General features: G+C 39.9%; 1 protein-coding gene across 6 annotated transcripts in view; it reads left to right on the top strand.

Moving 5' to 3' along the window:
• Positions 1 to 15,059, top strand: part of LOC308608518 (lysine-specific demethylase 6A-like) — a 185,527-nt gene that overhangs the window by 18,310 nt on the left and 152,158 nt on the right. For 5 of the 6 annotated variants that reach the window (XM_081221704.1, XM_081221706.1, XM_081221703.1 and 2 more), the window contains exon 3: positions 6,820 to 6,928. The exons of the other annotated variant lie outside the window; for it this stretch is intronic. In XM_081221704.1, coding sequence (XP_081077830.1) covers positions 6,820 to 6,928 — 109 coding nt within the window. The remainder of the gene's footprint in view (positions 1 to 6,819; positions 6,929 to 15,059) is intronic. 6 annotated transcript variants of the gene reach the window in all.

Here is a 15,059-nt window from a genome sequence, read left to right as displayed (position 1 = left end):
GTTTGCTTGGGGTACGCTGTTGGAGAGGGGAATTGTTCTTGGACTCTACCTGCCTTGGAACTGGTGCGTTGGTTTTGGTTTTGTGTGCATCAATGTTGGAATTTGTTTGTGCTTTTTGTATTGTAATTTGTCTGCGTCTTTTGTGTTTTGGTGTTATCAAACTTATAAAAATAAGAAATACTCCATTTTTCCTGAAGGGGAGCCCTTTGGGGTGTATAATAGATAAATGGGCAAAACATAACCATGAGCCTATGACTAAGACAGACCTGATATACTATTATACTAGGGTGTGGACCCCAATATATGTTAGGCTCAGAAGAGCGATGGCCCCTGAGTGGCTTACTCAATTATTGTCCGATCTCACAGTTAGAAGTATTTTGCAAAAGAGCAGCGAAGAGATGAGATTTCATATGTTGTAGAAGCTATTGCATCAGGAGGAAAAGGACTCAGAGGGCTGCCACCTTATGGTGTAGTAATCTGAAAGGAAATCCAAGGGGTAACCTGTTCTACAGGGGAAAGAGGGAGAAAACGAGAGTGGGAACATGTTACTCCAAAACCTAAACCCCCCTCTGGCCTATCCAGCTCCCCCACTGGCCAAGAAGCCTGCACTGGCAGTTCTTCCGGCTGCTCCCTCATGCTGCCAACATATTCACTCCTTTCACCGCCCCCTGTTTCCCCTACCCATGGGGATCAAATAGAAGTTTCTATGATAACCCCCAAGGCACAGGGACCTCGTTTAGTATCACCATCTAAGACCCGACAGGGCACCCAGTTTGGACCGGGATCCACCTCCGTAGCAGGACAATTTCCCTTGCACTGATATCCTGTTAGGAGGCCAGGGGACTCCCTTAGACTTGAGGCGTCCAATTCTAATTTCCCCACAGGAGCCCCGGGTAACTTTGACAGTGGGGAGCAGGTTGACTGACTTTCTAATAGATAAGGGTGCCACATGTTCTGTGATAAACACCAAGGTGGCACAGAAAACATCTCACTCTATCCCAGTGATGGGGGTTTCTGGAGAAGTACAAAACCGTTCATTCTTACAACCTCTAGAATGCCAGCTAGGGGACCTCACCCTGAAGCACAACTTCTTGTATATGCCAGAGTGTCCAGTCCCCCTTTCTGAGAAGAGATCTCCTTTGTAAATTAAATGCTCAAGTCACTTTTTGCCAGAACAGCTTGACATCAGGGTCCCACCGGAGCACGCTTTAAGCCTACACATGCCACTCATGGAAACCCCAGAGAAGGAAACAAAATCATCCTAGAAGCTGTGTCTTTGAGATGGAAATGTCCTATCTGGTCTTCTCAGGAACCCTCATCTCTGCCATCTTTTTAAAATGCAAATTTTGAAAAGAAGGTAAAGTAATTTAGTAATTTAGAAATTGACTTGTGAAGGGTAAATAGAAACCTTAAGTGTCTTTTCTGTAAATAAAAAGATTTAACAAGTAAGCTTGATTTGTTCCATCTACCAGAAACCCAACTTTAAAGCAACCTCTTTTGTAAATTGATGGGTTTTACGTTGCATTACCTGACTCAGGGCTGAAATTCTGAAATGAGAACTATGAGTACTCTCTGTTTGTTTGCATGTTTGAATGTGTCTTTGTCTTTGGATTACATTGTTGACGTTGATTTGTGGATGACCTTTGTTAAAATGGCTTAAAGAAAAGTAAGCTCTTACAAACCAAACAATTCTAAATACAAGAGAAATCAAGCTAAATGAGTTTCAGGTTCATGTGAACTAGGAAATATTTAGTATTAAATTAATACCTGGTATTGATGTTTAAGTTTGTTGATGCAATTAATATAGACATGTCTTTAGAGGCATCAAGTGTAATAGTTTCAGTGCACTTAGGTTTAATAGAACTTCACTGAAATCTTGTTATATCTGTTGCAAATTTGTCAGCAAGAAAAATCTCTTGATGTGATTTAACTAAAGTAAATGTAAACGAGATAAGAGCCTTTAGGTAAACTCTATAGGAATAATTATGTTCTGAAAATGATCTAAAAGTCTCTCCGGATTTCGGTAACTATTACTTGCCTCTTGGTCTTCCCTGGAAAGTAAGAATTTTAAGAGTCGGGGATTCTAATTTAAATATATATTTAGGGCTTCCCTGGTGGCGCAGTGGTTGAGAGTCCGCCTGCCGATGCAGGGGAAACGGGTTCGTGCCCCGGTCTTGGAAGATCCCACGTGCCGCGGAGCGGCTGGGCCCGTGATCCATGGCCGCTGGGCCTGCGTGTTCGGAGCCTGTGCTCTGCAGCGGGAGAGGCCACAACAGTGAGAGGCCCACATACCGCAAAAAAAAAAAATATATATATATATAAAGCTACTGAAAATAATAAAACATTTCAGCATAGAGTATGTAAGAGAGATATATGGTTTTTTTTTTTTTTTTTTTTGCGGTACGTGGGCCTCTCTCTGTTGTGGCCTCTCCCGTTGTGGAGCACAGGCTCCGGACACGCAGGCTCAGCGGCCATGGCCCACGGGTCCAGCCGCTCCATGGCATGTGGGATCTTCCCAGACCGGGGCACGAACCCGTGTCACCTGCATTGGCAGGCAGGCTCTCAACCACTGCGCCACCAGGGAAGCCCGAGGATATATGTTTTGAGTAAAAGAAGTTTTATGCATGGTCAGGCTGAGATTAACCTAATTGAGTAAATGAATTTTTAAAAGTAAGCTGGTGCAAAACTTGAATTTGGCTTTTCTCTCTGTTAAGAGGACAAGTTTTCTTAAAATGTTGAACTGCCTTTGATAACAGGTTTTAAGTTTCTTTACCTTTGAAGTGATCAGTTCTGTATTTGTCTTTGAAATGTTTTACTGTTACTTTGGTTAAGTAACTATTGTTTCTCAGTGACCTATGATCCTATCTGACTGAGTGTTCTAGACCCTTTGAGATATATATATATATATATATATATATATATATATATATATATATATTTGTTTGTTTTTGTGATTTGACAAAACTTCCTAAATCAAATTCTAATGAAGTTCTTTCGGCCTCTGGCTAACTTTAGTATGTTTCAAAGGGCTCCTGTAACATCCCAAAGACAGATAGGTTTGTTCAGTATGTTAAATTACATGGGAAGAATTGTCAAATGAGTAATAAATATTCATAGGTTATACTGTATGGTAAATGTCACTAATATAGACCTTCTAGAAATTATGTAAAGTTCCTGAAATTAATATATGTCCTGGTATAATGTTACAATTTTAATCTTTATTTTAAAATGTTGTAAGTTACAGCAATTTGGATAAACTTCTTTGCCAAGAAAAATTGTAAAAATTTTTAACCTTGCCTCTTTAAGACCTTCATCATTCATAGGCAGCTTAGGTCATGCTTTGCAAAAAACTGCCACATCTTCAGGAAGTGTCGTAAAAAGGAAACTTTAACAAATAAAAGTTTCTTATAGCCTTTAGATAATACCACTGGGCTGGGTAACAAATGACAAAACTAATAGGAAACCTGATAATTTTATCCACATTAATGGGAGTTAATTACATAGGAATAAATGAACTGATGAATATGGTTTATAACTTTATGACTTTGGGAAATATACTAGCTCTAATCTTTATTTTCCAGAAAGCGTTTCTTCTTATAAAGTATTTCTTTGTGAACAAAGATTAAGCATTTATCTTTTTCTCTGTACCTGATCCTGCCAGAATTTGGCCTCTCCAGCTGGCTCTCCTGACTTGATATTTTATTGGAACTGGATTACAACTAGTTATGCTAATCATTGCTTTAATTTGTTCTTTGTTTCCAAATTGTTTGTGGTTTGTGTCTCCCTGATGCATTATGACTTTGTTAATGTTACTAGCTGCTTTATTTATTTACGTGCGGACTTTCTCTAGTTGCAGCGAGCTGGGGGCTACTCTTCGTTGTGGTGCGCAGGCTTCTCATTGTGGTGGCTTCTCTTGTGGAGCACATGGGCTGTAGGTGCGCAGGCTTCAGTAGTTGTGACTCATGGGCTCAGTAGTTGTGGCGCACAGTCTTAGTTGTTCTGCGGCATGTGAGATCTTCCTGGACCAGAGCTCGAACCTTTGTCCCCTGCACTGGCAGGTGGATTCTTAACCACTGCGCCTGTAGGGAAAGTCCCTAGCGGCATTACTTTTATCCTGTTCATTTTATGAGATTGTTGCCTCTTACAGTACGTAGTGTGTAACCAGGCCTCCATACAAAATAGACGATGGCTAACATCTTGAGGAAATAGATTAAATAGATTACATTTATAATGTAAAATAATTGTAATAGTGTGATTCTAGCTATGGGAAGAAGCAACAAGGGAAAATATCTCCTGGATCATATTAGACTATTTAGAGGATCCAGAGAATCTTTAATTATTGATAGGGCCTAATCTGAAAATTAGCACCTGGAGTGGCATATCAACAATTTTTGCCTGACCTTGGATGAGCCTGCCAGTTGTGGGACAGAATTTCATCATGAAATGTCTCCCAAATATTGGTCAGATGCCTAACCAAGAGGGGAAGACCTGAGGAATGGAATGCTTTCTGCTGTATCAGTCATCAGAGATTCGCAGCCCTCCATCATGAGCCCATAAGCCCTGAGGAAACTCAGGAAGGGAAGAATACCTGCCATCTAGCAGCCATCAGACTGCAGCCACTCCCTGCGGTGAGCCCTGAGGAAACTCAGGATGTGAAAATATAGGATACAAGCCCCAGATAGCTGAGGTGTATATCAAATGATTTCAGTGAGCCCAGACGCTTGCATATTCCCATACGTAGAAAAGCGCTAAATTTACTAACTTGAGATGCTGCCTCCTGGGTTTGAAGTCCTAAAAAAATTCCTGCCGAATAAAACATAAATCTCAACTTTCAGGTTGTGAATATTGTTTAAGTAGACATTTTCCAAAGAGGAAGAAATGAAGACAAATCTCAACATTTGGAACAACTGGCACCAATGGTGGGCACTTTCAGAAAGATCCATCTTACGAAGCAGTTAGAACTATTGTCACCCCTTTTTCCACAATATTGTGGAATGGACATTGACAGTGGGGAATTGTAACAGGGAAGAGCAAAATCGGACTCCACTTCGGATGTTTCTTTGACATTAACCTTTGCTTTTTTTGGCGGGGGGGTGGTGGTTCGCGGGCCTCTCCCTGTTGTGGCATCTCCCGTTGCAGAGCACAGGCTCCGGACGCTCAGGCTCAGTGGCCATGGCTCACAGGCCCAGCCGCTCCGCGGCATGTAGGATCCTCCCAGACCGGGGCACGAACCCATGTCCCCTGCATCGGCAGGCGGACTCTCAACCACTGCGCCACCGGGGAAGCACTAGAAAAGAGTTTTATTCAAGCCAAACTGAGAACTCTAGCACAGGTGCCAGGGTAGCCTCTCAGTAGCTCTGAGGAACTGTTCCTTGAAGCATGGTTTTCAGCACAGTCTTACACCTTATCAGAACAAAGAACATATCAAACATGACAGGGTTACATTCCTTCCAGGTTTCAAAAGAGATGGATACAGCTGGACAGCATGACCTTGGGAAGTGAGCCTTGTCTTCCAGGGAGTGTTAACATGGACACTATATAGTAAGGGAGTTTTTTATCCTTACCTTTGAACATGAAATTCTTTATGTTAATGGTTAAACCAGATATGCTATGTGTGTTTCATAGGTAATAGGTCAGGCTGTTTTAGTTCACACAAAGTTTAGGCCGAACCATCTAAAAGCCAGAATGACTTCCCCATATCTTTTTTTTTGTCTACACCACTCAGCTTTGCAGGATCTCAACTCCCCGACAAGGGATTGAACCTCGGACATGGCAGTGAAAGTGCAGAAACCTAACCACTAGACCACCAGGGAACTCCCCTCCATGTCTTAATACATGAAAAAGTTTCCCATCATTAGTGACAACTCTGCAGAACACTGTTCTTTACGATGTTTTTAATAAATCATTTCTTCTTTTTGCAGACTGCTGAAGTTAAAAAAAAAGGGGGATTCTTTAAATGTTACTTTTTTCTCTAATAAAAGTGTGAGAGGTGTTTGTGGGTATTGGGGTGGGATAATATTCAAGTTAGTATGTTTGAAATATATGAGGGCATTAGTAAGAAAACAATTGACATATATTCCAGAAAGGATACACTAAATTGTGTATGGTGGTCTAAAAGCTAGCCTTTCTTTGCAAAGATAGCTGATCAGTACAGATGGTAGCTACTGTTGAGCAACTTGGTTCAGTAGAAATGTTGTGAAGCACAATATTTTAATGTCTTTTGTGATTTTTAAATTTTATAACAACTGTATTAGAATAGTAAAAAGAAACATGAAATTAAGTAATATATTTTATTTAATTTAATGGTTAACATAAAATTGTTAGTGAATATTTTACTCTTTTGTATGCAGTCTTTGTAATCTGTTGTATAGTTTACAATTACAGCACATCTCAATTTGGACTTGCTACATTTCAAATGTTCAAAAATTACATGTAGTTATTAGCTCCCTAAATTCAAGAAAGTTCTTTCTGCTTGTGTTTATTTGAGAGTAGTTTTGTTATGTGAACAAAAATCAAAGTTATAATTTAGTTATACAGTTAAAGTCATTAAGGGAACTCCTAAGTTACCTTATTTGGCAGGTTTTAGTCCCCCTTTTTTCATATGGGAGAGCACTTTATTCATCAGCAGTGGCTCCTTTAATACGTAATTAAAAAGCTGTTTCTTCTAATTTCTGAGAGAAATTGAGTCCTGTTTCTGCGCTAGAGCTGACACTGATTGTTTTGATTTCTCATGTAATCTCATGGGGTGTATATGCATTCTCAGAAAGAATGCAGTTAGGATTTTACCTTTTTCTTAATACTTATATTTTTCATTTCTAGGCTGTTCGCTGCTACGAATCTTTAATCTTAAAAGCTGAAGGAAAAGTGGAGTCTGAATTCTTTTGTCAGTTAGGTCACTTCAACCTCTTATTGGAAGATTATCCAAAAGGTAATCTTTCTCTCTTTTAAAATTTCTTCTTAATTTATGTTTGTGTGATATAAAAATGTAATTGCTTTTACTTTTTATCAAGGCACTTAGAACTGTTGTTTAATTTCTTCTAAGCTCAAACAAAACAAGCAATGAGAAACAAAGTAGAGTATACGGAAATGTGAAAATTTTATGTAATTCCATGTAAATATTCAATAAATTTGATCATTCTGTAAAATTCATAACAACATACACGTGCGTTGCTGGTGTGCTTTGCCTTTGTGAACATCCGTGTTTAAAACCTTATGACAGAAAGAGATGTCATTTGATATTTTCATCTATAAATACAAATGTGGAACTTTTTGGAAGAGTAACCCTGGCATGTTTTCCAACACCATCAAGCAATTTTCCAGTTGTCACTGTTCTATAAATTTTACTCAATTTTGACACTATTTATCTGGAGATAAAACAGATCCCACAGGTAAAGGACTCAGTCCCATGTGACTGCCCCTCTTTAGAAGCCAGTTGTGTCAGGGTTGTCATGTGTCCTACTGATGATCCAGCTGTAAATCATAGTTTCCCAAACCCCCTCCTTGAATTAGATTTATTTGTTAAAATGACTCACAAAGCTCAGGGAAACATTTACCAATTTACCATAAAGGATATTGTAAAGGATACAAATGAACAGCTAAATGAAGAGGTACATAGATGAGGTCTGGAAGTTTCCTGAGCTCAGGAACTTATTTCCCTGAGGAATTGGATGCATCAAATCTCACTTTCCAGGAATTTATTGTAGAGCTTAATCTGCACGCTTTCTCCCACCTACCTGCCTCATCCTGAGGGTACCTAAGGGCTGGCTGTTAAGTCATCTCATTAGCGTTAAGTGAATCAAAAGTGGCTCTTAAGAAAAACAAAAACACTCTTCACTCAGGTCATTCCAAGTATCTTAGGAGCTCTGTATCACGAGACCTTAGGCCAAATATATTTTTTATTGTACTAAAACACAAACAGCATTTCTCATTTTTGTTCTTGAGTTTAAAAAAATTTTCCATTTAAGTTAGGAAATATTTGAAAATCTGACATTTATTCATGGCATTGTATGGTAATACTGATAATCTTTTCTAAGTTTGAGCTGTTGACTGAAAAAATGTACAACCAAAAGGTTGAGAGTTACGTTTTATTTGGTTGAAAAAACTGAGGACTTAAGCCTGGGACACAGCATCTCAGATAACTCTGAGAGATTACTTCACAGAGAAAAGGTTGGGAGCCCAGGTGTATAGGAGTTTTTGCAGCAAAGAACAGGTAGTCGGAACACCAAAAGATTACTGATTTTTTTTTTTTTTAAAGGAGAACATATATTTTCTTTCTTTATTTTTTGTTTTTTTTTGTTTTTTTTGGCTGCGCACGGGCTTTCTCTAGTTGTGGCAAGAGGGGGGCTACTCTTCCTTGCGATGCGTGGGCTTCTCATTGTGGTGGCTTCTCTCATTGTGGAGCACATGCTGTAGGTGTGCAGTGAACATTGTGGTACATGACCCTTTTTGAATTATGGTGTTCTCAGGGTATATGCCCTATAGTGTGATTGCTGGGTCGTATGGTAGTTCTATTTTTAGTTTTTTAAGGAACCTCCATACTGTTCTCCATAGTGGCTGTATCAATTTACATTCCCACCCACAGAGCAAGAGGGTTCCCTTTTCTCCACGCCCTCTCCTGCATTTACTGTTTGTAGATTTTTTGATGATGACCATTATAACCGGTGTTAGGTGATACCTCATTGTAGTTTTGATTTGCATTCTCTAATAATTACTGATGTTGAGCATCTTTTCATGTGTTTGTTGGCAATCTGTATATGTTCTTTGGAGAAACGTCTATTTAGGTCTTCCACCCATTTATGAATTGGGTTGTTTGTTTTTTTGATATTGAGCTACATGAGCTGGTTGTATATTTTGCAGATTAATCCTTTGTCAGTTGCTTCATTTGCAAATATTTTCTCCCATTCTGAGGGTTCTTTTCATTTTGTTGGCAATGGAGTGGTTTCCGTTGCTGTGCAAAAGCCTTTAAGTTTCATTAGGTCCCATTTGTTTATTTGTTTTAATGTCCATTTCTCTAGGAGGTGGGTCAAAAAAGACCTTGCTGTGATTTACGTCATAGTGTTCTGCCTGTGTTTTCCTCTTAAGACTTTTACAGTGTTTGGCTTTACATTTAGGTCTTTAATCCATTTAGAGTTTACTTTTGTGAATGGTGTTAGGAAGTGTTCTAATTTAATTATTTTACGTGTAGCTGCCCAGTTTTCCCAGCACCACTTATTGAAGAGACTGTCTTTTCTCCATTGTATACTCTTGCCTCCTTTTTCAAAGGTAAGGTGAACATAATTGTGTGGTTTTATCTCTGGGCTTTCAACACTGTTCCATTGATCTGTATTTCTGTTTTTGTGCCAGTACCATACTGTCTTCATTACTGTAACTGTAGTATACTCTGAAGTCAGGGAACCTGATTCCTCCAGCTCCGTTTGTCTTTCTCAAGATGTTTTTGGCTATTCGGTGTCTTTTGTGTTTCCATACAAATTGTGAAATTTTTTGTTCTAGTTCTGTGAAAAATGCCAGTGGTAGTTGGATAGGGATTGCATTGAATCTGTAGGTTGCTTTGGGTAGTATAGTAATTTTCACAATGTTGATTCTTCCTATCCAGGAACATGGTATATCACTTCATTTGTTTGTATTGTCTTTAATTTCTTTCATCAGTGTCTTATAGTTTTATGCATACAGAAAACTGTATGCAGTTTGTTTCTCTAGGTAGGTTTATTCCTAGGTATTTTATTCTTTTTGTTGCAGTGGTAAGTGGGAGTGTTTCCTTAATTCTCTTTCAGATTTTTCATCGTTAGTATATAGGAATGCAAGAGAATTGTCTGCATTAATTTTGTATCCTGCTAGTTTACCAAATTCATGGATTAGCTCTAGTAGTTTTCTGGTAGCATCTTTAGGATTATCTGTGTATATAGTATTATGTCATCTGTGAACGGTGACAATTTTACTTCTTCTTTTCCGATTTGGATTCCTTTTTGTTCTTTTTCTTCTGATTGCTGTGGCTAAATCTTCCAAAAGTTTGTTGAATAATAATGGTGAGAGTGGGCAACCTTTTTTTGTTCCTGATCTTAGAGGAAATTGTTTCAGTTTTTCACCACTGAGAACTATGTTGCCTGTGGGTTTGTCACATATGGCCTTTATTATGTTGAGGTAGGTTCTCTATGGCTACTTTCTGGTGAACTCTTATCATAAATGGGGTTTGAATTTTGTCAAAAGCTTTATCTGCATCTATTGAGATGATCATATGATTTTTATCTTTCAGTTAATATGGTGTATCACATTGATTGATTTGCATATATTGAAGAATCCTTGCATTCCTGGGATAACCCAGTTGATCATGGTGTATAATCCTTTTAATATGTTTTTGGATTTTGTTTGCTCGTATTTTATTGAGGATTTTTGTATCTATGTTCGTCAGTGATATTGGCCTATAGTTTTCTGTTTTTGTGACATCTTTGTCGGGTTTTGGTATCAGGGTGTTGGTGGCTTTGTACAATGAGTTTTCGAGTGTTCCTCCCTCTGCTATGTTTTGGAAGGGTTTGAGGAGGAAACTTGTTAAATATTCTGCAAATGTTTGATAGAATTCGTCTGTTAAGCCATCTGGTCCTGGGCTTTTGTTTGTTGGAAGACTTTTAATCATAGTTTCAATTTCAGCACTTGTGATTGGTGTGTTTACATTTTCTATTTCTTCTGGTTCAGTTTTGGAAGGTTGTGGTTTTCTAAGAATTTTTCCATTTCTTCCATGTTGTCCATTTTATTGGCATATGGTTGCTTATAGTAATCTCTCACGATCATCTGTATTTCTGCTGTGTCAAATTTTACTTCTCCCTTTTCATTTCTAATTATATTGATCTGAGTAGTCTTCTTTTTTTTCTTTTTTTAAAAAATTAATTAAATTTCGGCTGCGTTGGGTTTTTGTTGCTGTCCGCGGACTTTTCTAGTTGCGGCAAGCGGGAGCTACTCTTCTTTGCAGTGCATGGGCTTCGCGTTGTGGTGGCTTCTCTGGTTGCGGATCATGGGCTCTAGGTGCATGGGCTTCAGTAGTCGTGGCACATGGGCTCAGTAGTTGTTGTGCACATGCTTAGTTGCTCCTAGGCATGTGGGATCTTCTTGAACCAGGGCTCGAACCGATGTCCCCTGCATTGGCAGGCACATTCTTAACCACTGTGCCACCAGGGAAGTCCCTCCTTTTTTTAGCGATGAGTCTGGCTAATGGTTTGTCAATTTTGTTTATCTTCTCAAAGAACCAGCTTCTAGTTTTATTGATCTTTGCTATTGATTCTTTCATTTCTTTTTCATTTTTTTTTTGATGTGATCTTTATGATTTCTTTCCTTCTGCTAACTTGGTTTTTTTTGTGCTTCTTTCTCTAATTGCTTTAGGTGTAAGGTTAGGTTGTTTATTTGAGATGTTTCTTGTTTCTTGAGATAGGATTGTATTGCTGTAAACTTCCTTCTTAGAATTGTTTTTGTTTTGTCCATCTGGTGTAATGAGTCATTTAAAGCTTGTGGTTCCTTATTTATTTTCATCTTAGATGTTCTGTGAAATTGGGGTGTTCAAGTTCCCTAACATTTTGTTACTGTTAATTTTCCCTTTTATGGCTCTTACTTAGCATTTGCCTTATGTATTGAGGTATGCCTATCTTGTGTGCCTAAGTATTTACAATTGTTATATCTTCTTGGATTGATTCTTTGATCATTATGTAGTGTTCTTCTTTGTCTGTTGTAATAGTCTTGATTTTAAAGTCTATTTTGTCTGATATGAGAATTGGTACTTCAGCTTTCTTTTGATTTCCATTTGCATGGTATACCTTTTTCCATCCCCTCACTTTCAGTCTGTATGTGTCCCTAGGTCTGAAGTGGGTCTCTTGTAGACAGCATATATAAGGGTCTTGTTCTTGTACCCATTTAGCCAGTCTTTTAGTTTTGGGTGGAGAATTTAATCCATTTACACTGAAGGTAATTATCGATATGTATGTTCCTATTACCATTTTCTTAATTGTTTTGGGTTTGGTTTATGTAGGTCTTTGTGTGTTTCTTGCCTTGAGAAGTTCCTTCAGCATTTGGTTTAAAGCTGGTTTGGTGGTGGTGAATTCTCTTAACTTTTGCTTGTCTATACAGGTTTTAATTTCTCCGTGAAGTCTGAAAGAGATCCTTGCTGCGTAGAGTAATCTTGGTTGTAGGTTTTTCCCTTTCATCGATTTTTTAAAATGTTTATTTTTATTTATTTTTTTGGTTTTGCTTGGTCTTAGTTGCAGCAGTTGTGTTCCTTAGTTGTGGTATGTGAACTATTAGTTGTGGCATGCAAACTCTTAGTTGTGGCAGTCATGTGGGATCTAGTTCCCTGACCAGTATCAAACCCAGGCCCACTGCATTGGGATCATGGAGTCTTATCCACTGTGCCACTAGGGAAGCCCCCGTTTCATCACTTTAAATATATTGTGCCACTCCCTTCTGGCTTGCAGAGTTTCTGCTGAAAGATTAGCTGTTAAACTTATGGGGATTCCGGGCTTCCCTGGTGGTGCAGTGGTTGAGAGTCTGCCTGCCGATGCAGGGGACACGGGTTCGTGCCCCGGTCCGGGAAGATCCCACATGCCGCGGAGCGGCTAGGCCCGTGAGCCATGGCCACTGAACCTGTGCGTCCAGAGCCTGTGCTCTGCAACGGGAGAGGCCACAACAGTGAGAGGCCCGCGTACCGCAAAAAAACAAAACAAAGAAGAAGAACAACAACAACAACAAAACTTATGGGGATTCCTTTCTATGTTATTTTTTGCTTTTCCTTTGCTGCCTTTAATACTTTTTTTGTGTTTAATTTTTGATAGTTTGATCAATATGTGTCTTGGCATGTTTGTCCTTGGATTTGTCCTGTATGGGACTCTCTGCACTTCCTGGACTTGATTGACTATTTCCTTTCCCATGTTAGGGAAGTTTTCAACTATAATCTCTTCACATATTTTCTCAGACCCTTTTATTTTCTCTTCTTTTTCTGGGACTCCTGTAATTTGAATGTTGTTCCAAAGGTCTCTTAGGCTGTCCCCGATTCTTTTCCTTCTTTTTGTCTTTATTCTGCTCTGTGGCAGTTATTTCCACTGTTTTATCTTCCAGGTCACTTATCCCTTCTTCTGCCTCAGTTATTCTATTGACTCCTTCTAGTGAATTTTCAATCTCATTTACTGTGTTTTTCATCATTGTTTGTTTGCTCTTTAGTTCTTCTAGGTTCTTGTTAAACATTTATTTTCTTCATTTTATTTACAAGATTGTAGATTATCTTTACTATCATTACTCTGAATTCTTTTTGAGATAGGCTGTGTATTTCCTCTTCATGTGTTTAGTCTGTTGAGTTTTTACTTGCTCCTTCATCTGCTGCGTATTTCTCTTCTCATTTTGTTTAACTTACTGTGTTTGGGGTCTCCTTTTCACAGGCTGCAGGTACGTAGTTCCCGTTGTTTTTGGTGTCTGCCCCCAGTGGATGAGGTTGTTTCAGTGGCTTGTGTAGGCTTCCTGATGGAGGGGACTGGTGCCTGTGTTCTGGTCAGTGGGGCTGGATCTTGTCTTTCTGGAGTGCAGGTCCACGTCCAGTGATGTATTTTGGGGTGTCTGTGAACTTCGTATCATTTTAGGCAGCTTCTGTGCTAATGGGTGGGCTTGTGTTTTTGTATTGCTAGTTGTTTGGCATGGGGCATCCAACACTAGGAGTTTGCTGGCTGTTGGGTGGAGCTGGGTCTTAGCATTGAGACAGAGACCTTTGGGACAGCTCTTGCCGATTGACATTACTTGGGGCCAGGAGGTCTCTTGTGGTCCAAAGTCCTGAACGTCCAGGACAAAAGCTTGACACCATGCTGGAGCACTAAGACCCTGTCAGTCACAGGGCTGGATCCACATCAATGGAGAAAGGAATAGAAAGGGCTTTCTCAGAAGTAAAAGCCTCAGTGTTGGCCTCCTGGCTGGGTCTCTGTCATGTCATAATCTGATGGCATGTCCAGAGCATTCGTCTCATCTGATAGGCTTCCTGGAGTGGCTTCCTGAGTTGCCATAGTCCGCCCTGCAACAGCAGCCACCTCCTCATTCTGTTTTTTTGTTCTGTTCCATGGCAGTGAATTCCACCATTCTATCTTCCAGGTCACTTGTCCCTTCTTCTGCCTCAGTTATTCTGCTATTGATTCCTTCTAGTGTATTTTTCATTTCGGTTATTGTATTGTTCATCTCTGTTTGTTTGTTCTTTAATTTTTCTAGGTCTTTGTTAAACATTTCTTCATCTTCTCGATCTTTGCCTCCATTGTTTTTCCGAGGTCCTGGATCATCCTCACTATCGTTATTCTGAATTCTTTTTCTGGAAGGTTGCCAGTCTCCACTTCATTTAGTTGTTTTTCTGGGGTTTTATCTTGTTCCTTCATCTGGTACATAGTCCTCTGCCTTTTCATCTTGTCTATCTTTCTGTGAATGTGGTTTTTGTTCCACAGGCTGCAGGATTATCGTTCTTCTTGCTTCTGCTGTCTGCCTTCTGGTGGATGAGGCTATTTAGGAGGCTTGTGCAAGTTTCCTGATGGGAGGGACTGGTGGTGGGTAGAGCAGGGTGTTGCCCTGGTGGGCAGAGCTCAGTCAAACTTTAATCTGCTTGTCTGCTGATGGGTGGGGCTGGGTTCCCTCCCTGTTGGTTGTTTGGTCTGAGGTGACCCAGCACTGGAGCCTACCCAGCTCTTTGGTGGGGCTAATGGTGCACTCCGGGAGAGCTCACGCCAAGGAGTACTTCCCAGAACTTTTGCTGCCAGTGTCCTTGTCCCCGTGGTGTGAGCCACAGCTGCCCCCCTCCTCTGCAGGAGACCCTCCAATATTAGCAGGTAGGTCACTGCTCCTTCCCCTGGGTCCCGATGCGCACACTACTTTGTGCGTGCCCTCCAAGCGTGGAGTCTCTGTTTCCACCAGTCCTGTCAAACTCCTGCTATCAAATCCCACTAGGCTCCAAAGTCTGATTCTCTGGGAATTCCTCCTCCCATTGTCAGACCCCTAGGTTGGGAAGCCTGACATGGGGCTCAGAACCTTCACTCCAGGGGGTGGACTTCTGTGGTATAGTGTTC

Source organism: Mesoplodon bidens, assembly GCF_964165515.1.
Source record: "Mesoplodon bidens genome assembly, chromosome: X".
Taxonomy (NCBI): Eukaryota; Metazoa; Chordata; class Mammalia; order Artiodactyla; family Ziphiidae; genus Mesoplodon; species Mesoplodon bidens.
This window is presented reverse-complemented; position numbering and strand designations above follow the sequence as displayed.